This window comes from Palaemon carinicauda, chromosome 27, assembly GCF_036898095.1.
Source record: "Palaemon carinicauda isolate YSFRI2023 chromosome 27, ASM3689809v2, whole genome shotgun sequence".
NCBI classification, from domain to species: Eukaryota; Metazoa; Arthropoda; class Malacostraca; order Decapoda; family Palaemonidae; genus Palaemon; species Palaemon carinicauda.
In genome coordinates, this window is record NC_090751.1 from 79,641,419 (window position 1) to 79,650,435 (window position 9,017).

Sequence of the window (9,017 nt, forward strand, 5' to 3'; positions counted from 1 at the left end):
CTAGAAAGGTTTTCAGTAAAATATGGTCTTTTAGGGTAACCCTAATAGGGGAGAGAGAGGGACGTAACAATAAAGGTCCTCAGCGTCCCGATGTGCGATCGACCACGTGTGTCAGTTTTTTTGAGTCCCTTCTTCTTTACGTAGATATAATTTCTCTTTCCTTCTTGTTTTGCCAAACTCTCCCAAAGTTAAAGTAAAGTTAGTCAAAATGGCGGTGGCCACAATCGTGCACATTGAGGCGTCGATGAGCCTCATAGTAGACTTGCTAAGTGAAACACAACGCGCACTGATAGAGACATACTCTGAGTCCGTTTACCGGAGTCTGGTAACGGAACTGCAGGAAGAGGTCAGACAGCTGAGAGAGCTGTACAAAAATCAGTATGTCAAACTAGAACCTAGTTTGGAAGCCCAAATCAGGCACACGCTGTGTGAAGCTACGCGAGCTTCTACCCTTCTATACAATCGTATAGATAAAGTGAAAAGTACTCCAACGGGAATGTTCCTCTCCCCAAGTTGAAACTGCTGCCTCTCCCCACGTTTGAAGGGGAAGTGCAGGAATACGCTTCGTACCGTGAGCTCTTTACGATACATGTAGATAGAAGAGCCGATTTTGATGATGTATCTAAATTTACCTATTTGTTGGGGACATTAGGCAAGGAGCCACTTAGAATAGTGAAATCTCCAAGTGTAACCGCCGCGAACTATAGAATAGCGTTAGATCTTCTAGATAAACAATATGGCAATGTACACCAGACGCTCGTGATTTTGCACCGAAAATTAGCTAACATATTTGTGCCGTCACTAGACCCCGTAGAGCTCAAAAGGTTCCGTTTCGAGTTAACAATCATAATTGAACAAATTGAAAGGCTGAGTAAAAATGATATAGGCCAAGGCATGGTCATGAGCCTCATAAATCAAAAATTATCAGAGGGAAAGCTCTACAGAAAAGTGGTCGAGCATTTAAGAAAATGTGATTACACGTTAGACGAGTTCTTTGAAGCAATAGACTTTATTATAAGAATGCTCGAAGACGATGCGTTGCAAAGAGGCGACAGACTTGAGCATGATAAAAGACCAGACAACAGTGTAAGACTGAAATCCAAACCCGTCCACAATAATTCTTGCCCATTTTGTAGCGAACGGCACCCTCCTCGCGGATGTCGCCAAGTAACTGACGTAGCTGCCAGACGTCGCATTTTACTTAAAAAGGGCCTCTGCTTCAATTGTACAAAGTCAGGTCATCGTAGTGATAAATGTCCCGTCCCAAATTCTTGCAAAAATTGTAATGCCAACCACCACACCGCAATTTGCGATGATTACAATGCGGGAAGACGACCGCAATCAATCCAAAATAGTAGCAATAGTCAATCAACAACGTCCCGCCCCGTAGTGAATGCGACGCCTATACAGCACGAAACTACCCCCCGTCCATCCAAGGCTAAAGTGGAATCTAAAACATGCAAAAGCGCAAAGATCACACGGAAGTCTGACGTAGACCTCCCATGCACCCTCTTGCCAACGGCTATGGCAGAAATCCATCAGAAACAAGGTAGCAAGCGAGTCCGCCTATTGCTCGACTCAATTAGGCCTACCGGTGGTAGGACGAGTATCATTGAATATAGCTCCATTTGACTCCACGGAAATAAGTGGACAATACAATGTAGTGAGTTGTAGGGTTGAGATGGGAAAAAGAATCGTGCAAATGAAGCTAGTGGCACACGAAAACGTAGACATCCCAATACATAACGCTGGTTATGTAAAGGTCAGACAGCATCTGTTGAGCAAGGGAGTCATGTTAGCCGATCCCGCAAACAAGTCCGATATACTGAAAAATGTCCACATATTAGTAGGGGCTGATTATTTTAGCTACTTTATTATAGGCTTAGAGAAGGTGGATGGGATCAATCTTTTCCTGACCCATAATGGTATGTTGCCATATGGGAAGGTGCCGCAGTGGCTATTGCAGGGGGAAAGGATTGAACAGGTAAAAACGCTTAGAGTGTGCAAAATCACGAACGAACCATATCAGTTTGACGTAGATGAATGGTGGCGTTTGGACCGTGTTGGCATCGCCCCATCTGAGCAATACACTGTTCGCGAGGCGGAAGCCATGCGAAAGGTGTCGCAAAGTGTTGTGAAAAAGCCTGAGGGATATCAGGTTAGCCTACCATTCGGGTCGGATGCTAGGCCAGATACGAACTATCGAAACGCTGTAGCGCAGTTAGAGTCGTTGCAAACTAAATTCAGAAGGATAGGGAATATTTTGATCAATACCAGGGAGTGATAGATAAATATATTGAAGCGGGTTTTATATCTGAAGTGAAAGAACCCAAGGTGGAAGGTTATTATATGCCGCACTTTGGAATCAGGAAAGATAGCCGCACCACCCCCCTTAGAATCGTGTTCATTGCCTCGGCGAAATCAAAGGGTAGTAAGTCATTGAATGAATGCCTCTTACCTGGCCCCAATCTAGTAGAATTAGCGTATCATTTGATCATAAGGTTTAGGTTGAACCAATATGCTATGTTAGCTGACATCAGCAAAGCCTTCCATCGTGTCTTGTTGGATCCTCGTGATGCCAAATACACACGATTTCTGTGGCGCGAGGCAGCAGGTCGAGCGCTCACCTTCGCCTTTAGAGTCGTGGTGTTCGGCATCACGGCAAGTCCATTTTTGTTACAACAAGTGTTAAATTATCATTTCAAAGGGGAAGGTAGGCCAGATTTGGTGAAGTCTTTTTATGTGGATAATTATCTGGCCACTTTCGAAAATCTAGAGAGCATGAGGCAAGAGCATGAGTCTGTCAATAAAATCTTAAAAGGGGCGGGTATGCCTTTAGAAGGGTGGGCGTCCAATCACTTGACCTTCGATAGCGAGAAACAGTGGAGAGAGCCTGTGAGTGTGAACATGCTTGGGCTGCGATGGGCCCGGGACGTAGACAGATTGTGTGTGAAAGAAAGCAAGAGAATCTGTGAGTTGGGGGAGGAATGGGTGCCTACGAACCGTAGGGTACTTTCCCTGTTGGTCTCAATTTACGATCCGATAGGTTTGATAAGCCCATTATTTGTCAGAGGAAAACTTTTCCTCCAACAACTATGGGAGGATGACGTGGGATGGGATGATGTGTTAAAAGGAGAAAAAGCTAGAGAAGCGAGTGAGTTGTTGAGTGATTTGAAAGCGGTGAGCAAAATCACTTTTCCAAGAACGATAGGTAGGAAAGAATTAGAACTCCATGTATTCACCGATGCCAGCAGTAAGGCATACGGCGCAGTGGCATATACCAGGGACGACTGCAATCAGGTAAGCCTAATAACTAGTAAAATGAGGATCACTCCGAAGGGAATAAACAAATTGACAATTCCCAAGCTAGAACTGCTAGCATTGTTGCTAGGCAGCAGATTAGCAAAGACCCTCAAAGAGCTGATAGAGCCATGAGAGATAGTCATGTGAACTGACAGTAAGGTCACGTTGGCATGAGTAGCATCTCCCGAAAGCCAAGGACCACAAGAACATCTTTATATCTAACCGAGTGGCGGAGATTGTTTTTCTTCAGCAGGTTTGTCAATTCAATTTGAACCATGTCCCCAGTAAACAGAACCCTGCTGATGTCCTGTCCAGAGGTGCAACGACGCAACAACTGCTAGATAACTCCCTTTGGAGGAACGGTCCAGAATTCCTCAGGACCACGGGAAAGCCTGTTCCTTGCAAGGAGGAAGATCCAACCCATGAAAACACTACAGTAGCGGCGGTACAAGAACTGAGGGAGGAAATGAGGCCCGCCCCCCCCCCCCCCCCCAGGCGAGATATGGGAAATTCTACAAAGGGAAGTAGAATTCCAATTCTTGTTGAGAGTTGTTAAGGTAATCAAAAGGTTTACATAAATAGAACGGCATCTGTTCGGTATTGTTGTCCAACTAGAGCAAAAACATTATTTGCCTACAGTTTATGCTTACTTAGAGGGCGGAGTCAGACCCCCTCGTGAAGTTGCCAATTTTGTCAGACAATTGAATCTAGTATTAATAGATAGTCTTATTTGTACTAGGGGACGAGTGTCCCAAGTAGAGGAAACTAATCAGTTAATTCTCTTGCCAGCCAAAGGGCATTTAGTCAGGATTTATTTAAGATATTTACACCGTTTGCACTTGCATTGTGTGGTGAATACACTCATGGGTATCTTTCGACAGAAATGCTGGGCGGGTCTACGTTCCATTGCGAAGCGGACCGTGCGACAATGTCCAGAATGCATACTAGCCTTCCATCCTCTGTTGAGACAGCCACCACCATCCCCTCTACCGAAGGAGAGGACCACCCTCACAAAACCCTTTACAGCAGTCGGAGTGGACCACACAGCAGCCATACAGACTGAAACGCGGCCAGGCTACATACTGATTGTGACATGCATGGCCAGCAGGGCCGTGTACCTCGATTTCTGCCCCTCCCTGGAAGCGGAAGAATTCGTATTAGCCCTAAGACGATTTTGCGCCACCCACGGTGCCCCGCAGTTCATCACGTCTGATAACCATCAAACGTTCAAAACTGCCAGCCACCTCCTTCAGGGACTCTATGAAGAAGATGAAGTCCAGCAGTTCTTGAGGAGAACGGGCATAAAGTGGCGATTTCAGACGCCCCGTGCACCTTGGAAAGGTGGGTTCTTCGAGAGCCTGATCGGGGTAAAGAAACGGACCCTCCAGATAGCCCTCGGAAAGAAGTACCTACCGGACGCCCACGTACTAACCCTTGTGAAAGAAGCGGAGGCAGTGGTGAATAATTGATCGCTTATGTACGGCGGCGACAAGTGCGAGGATGAAGTCCTCACCCCCTCCCATTTGCTAAGAGGACACCCAGTCCACCTCATGGCACCGATCTTGCTGGACGACCACCTCAACCCGACCTTCACCTCCCGGAGGCTACGTGATCGCTACCTAAAACTGACAGACTCTTTGAAAGCCTTCCGAGAGAGGTGGAGAAGGGAATATTTGAGTGCCCTGAGAGCCCGGCACGACTGTCAGTCTGGGGAACTCTCCAAGCTGCACCCTGGAGACGTCGTGCTGGTAAAACAAGAAAATAAAAAAAGAGCTACGTGGCCTCTTGGACGTGTCGTGGAGACGTATCCTGACGACGACGGAGTCGTGCGTTCGGCCAAAGTGTTGTTCATGAGTGTTGAGTCACTGCGAGCTGTCAGCCACCTGGTTCCCCTGGAAATTGCCCCCTCTGAGGATGATGTTGGAGAAGAAGACGACGACGATGGAGAAGAGGGCGCGTACAGTTCGACAGCAGGAATGCCAGGGATCGTTGAGAAGTCTGGGGACAACCAGGAAATGGCTCCGGCTACGACAACTCAACAACTAGCCACAGGAACCTTCGATAACGACGCTAATGGTGAGAACAAGGCGGATAGTGAGAGAAGTGAAAGTGAAACAGAATCGAAGCAGACGGACGCACAAGGACATTCTGCACGCCCATTGAGAAGCAGCGAGAACTGATGGACCGTGTGCTAAGGAGTAACGATATATAATGTGTAGCTGCAAACAGTGAGTGAAAAAGGGAGTGCCCTATCTGGTAGGTAGGGAGGGTGGAATGAAGAGATTGTAGGTGTGCATGGATCCACAGAAGTTGGAAGTGCGTCGGGTGTGGGGAACGGGGACGGGATGGTCTCTCGTACTTACAAAACGAGCGTTGTACAGAGCCAGGCCCCTCCCTCTTGTTCCCCCCAAGGTAATAGCCTACGTGTGGCAGTGTGAGAAGAGCGATTCGATTAATGTGATTAAGGGCAGATTGCCTTGTGATCGAATCGTTGTATGTATTATATGTCTGAATACATTTCTATTGCTATTCTCGTGTATATATGCACGAAATGATGATTGTCTTAGGCCCATTGCCTACTTGCCTTTCCATTTGGACTGTAGTATGTATCATCTGTCTGAGTACATTTTTTTATTATTTTTGTGTACACTTGTAAGAGTTAATTGCCCCGGGGTAACATTGCTGTATTCTGTACATTGTGTATGCTCTGTTAGAGTCGTTGTGGAGCGCTACGCAACGACCCTAACAGAGTCTTGGAGTAGTTACTCCCTCCCGAGTCCAGTCTTGCCTAATTGACCGACGTTTTACCGCCCCTTTATTTCGGGTGTGGAGGATGTCGGGAATTTCGAACTGATCATTCGAAAGTCCCGCCATTTAACTCCACAAACGTTACGTTAAATTGAGGGAAGGCTGGAAGATCTCGCGGGCATTGAGACGAATGACTATGGTCTAATACACGACGGTATTAGGACCTAAAACTTAACCACCTGATAGGGAAGGAGCGGGTGTTAAAGAAATTGAGTATTTGTAATTTATGAATCACAAAAGTAACATCATTTTACTATACCACGATGAAAATATCTTATGTATATGTTTAGAGCCAAGGACTCCCTAAGCTGGTGGATTACGGCAAATTATGGCCTTCAGCTGAATCATTAAAACCCCACTTGTATTTAAAATAAGACTTTAACAGTTTCTCAGTCTTGTGGCAAATAAAGAAGCTTTAGCCAACCCCTTATAAATTAATAAGGTAAGAATTCCCTCCCCTCTGCCAAGGACACTTTAGTCAGCGCGGGAAATCGGAGTTTTCATCGGAGCTGCAGGAGCTCCGATCGTCCTCTTTGCCTAATATCCCCAGAACAAGTAAGTTGTCTATATTGTTACGTCTCTGCTCCTTGTATAACCAGATCGGTCTCCCCATAGTTTTTTTTGTAAGTGTGATGTGAGTTTTGTATCTGTATATATTTCGGTGATCCTTGTGATTGGGGATCAGATTCATTCATTAAATTACGATAGAAAGCCTTGGTATGTGGTCTACCAAGGTATTTTGTTGAAATTGGGTGTATTTTGTTCTCCTTTTAAGTCCGACGTGGACTTAGTGTTCCACGAACACATGTAATTGTTTTGAGTGAGATATTTCATATATTAAGCAGTGTAAATGTTTTAATATGTTATTCCCTTTTCAAACAACTATTCTTGTAATAAAATTGTAAAGTGAAGCCATATTTTGTTTGATTCCTGGATGGTTTTGGGAGATTTACCTCTTCAAGGTCTTGTTATCCGCCCTTAACATCGGGCTTAGAACTAATCATATAATTGTCGAAGTGAAAATCACGACATCCGAAGATGCCCTGGGGAATAAACAAGCACTCATCATTTCATTAGGAAGGTATGGGCCAGTGGTGTTCTTCTGGAAGCCCCTGACCCATTTTTGCAATGTCTCTCTTGCTGCATCCCTTGCTTCAGTAGACTTTTGATCATCAAAAGCCTCAGTAACCGGTTTTGAACAAACGTCACATACCTGGGGGTCCCAATACTTCAGAGATCCCTTCGCAGTTGCGCACCCCGCGTGGGTCCTGCACATATCATGGCCGCAGAAGCTCTTACTGCGGACCTTGCAGAAATGGTTCCCGCACTCGGGATGCTCCTCCTGTAAAGAAAGAAAAGCAGATGAGTATTCGGTGAAATATTTCAAAATTTCATCATACAATGTTGTATATATAGCTTAGCTTAGGATAGGTAAGCTAGGAAGGAAAGAGAAAAGACACCCACATGTGCTTCCTGTCCAGCCCATTGCTATGACCTCCTTCAATATTGAACACTAAATTCTAGTCGAATTTAGGGAGAAGATAATATCCTTTGGATATAAGGTGTAATTTTAACACCGTCTTCTAAGGTTCAATATTTGGAATTGAATAAAATGATCATCGATCTTTATCTAAGCCAGAGAGAATCGCTCTCTTGGTGTGGTGGTCTCACAATAGGCTGCCCATGAAGCACATTGTAGGTTGGAAGAAATATATGGGCTACAGCACGGACCGCACAGCGGTAGGCTATGTGTCGTGCGGAATATCAATATCGCAGTGACTACGACCACTCCGCACCCAGTACTGTAGTGCCTGCCGGCATACGCCGGCATTACCCTGGGCTATTGAAGGTATACTGCCTTCTTAGGTATAGGGCGGCGTGCCACCGGTAGCCGCTCCGCTGCCGGCAGCCGGTGGACCCTCTATAACGGCGGACCCACCGGCTGTCGGAGGAAGGTTATGTCTTCAGACAATTGGTTGACCGGCTGTCGGCAGTTACCATAGTTGCCGGCAGCCGGCCGGTATGTGCCGGCAGCCGGCCGGTATGTGCCGGCAGCCGGCCGGTATGTGCCGGCAGCCGGCCGGTATGTGCCGGCAGCCGGCCGGTATGTGCCGGCAGCCGGCCGGTATGTGCCGGTAGCCGGCCGGTATGTGCCGGCCGCCGTTGGGTCACCGATCAACGGCAATCCATGGCAAGCGGTGGCAGAGCAACCTGACAGCGGACCGTCGTCCGAGAGGCCGCCGGCGCTCTAGGTGCCGGCGGCAGGCCCAGGGTGGATGGTAAGACAGAGAGAAAGCATGGATGGGAGGTTAAGCAAAGGCTCAGCCTTGCATACCTCCATCCGGAATGAGGGTTCATATGGAAGGGGGAATTATATTCGGGCTTCCATCCAACCATAGCCCCTCAATATCAATAGTGGGGCCATGGAAGGCAGTCCAAGGGAGGACTGAAGAACACTCTAAAGATAGGGGGATCTCTGCCGGCGGTCAACTCAGTCAACAGCCGACAGAGAGCCCAAGCCAATCCCGCAATCTACCCTTAGGGTCGATTGTAGAATGATGGACAGGATGTGTGAAGGCTAGGCCAACACTAAAGGACAGCAGGGGAGGGGCAAGGGTCCTGTAGGTGAGGTAGTACCTGGTAGGTCTTACCAAACCTAAAAGATTCTGATCCAGAGTAAAGACAACCTTGGGGCCAGGGAATTCAATTCCCTAGATTAGGTTAGTCTGATAGGGAGAGAAGGCGGCACCCAGGCCGCTTATCTCAAAGGAGGAACAGAATCTAGTGTCGGAGACCCTAAGCAAGGGAAGAATTCAATTCTTCGGCTTAGGATCTGTCGGCACAGGTTTGTCTGCTAGGCCACGGGGAGAAGGCATTATCATATAATGCCTCCAGGAGATGGCATA

General features: G+C 47.0%; 2 protein-coding genes across 2 annotated transcripts; both read left to right on the plus strand.

The window, feature by feature from the left end:
- Nucleotides 1-4,400: 4,400 nt before the first annotated feature.
- LOC137620997 (uncharacterized) lies at nucleotides 4,401-4,772 on the plus strand. The gene has a single exon (XM_068351436.1). It carries the CDS (start codon nucleotides 4,401-4,403, stop codon nucleotides 4,770-4,772), a length of 372 nt encoding a protein of 123 aa, XP_068207537.1.
- Nucleotides 4,773-4,778: 6 nt separating this feature from the next.
- On the plus strand, nucleotides 4,779-6,922 carry LOC137620998 (uncharacterized). Its single transcript, XM_068351437.1, has 2 exons — nucleotides 4,779-5,222; nucleotides 6,887-6,922. Exons 1-2 carry the CDS (start codon nucleotides 4,779-4,781, stop codon nucleotides 6,920-6,922), a joined length of 480 nt encoding a protein of 159 aa, XP_068207538.1.
- The last annotated feature ends 2,095 nt before the right edge of the window (nucleotides 6,923-9,017 follow it).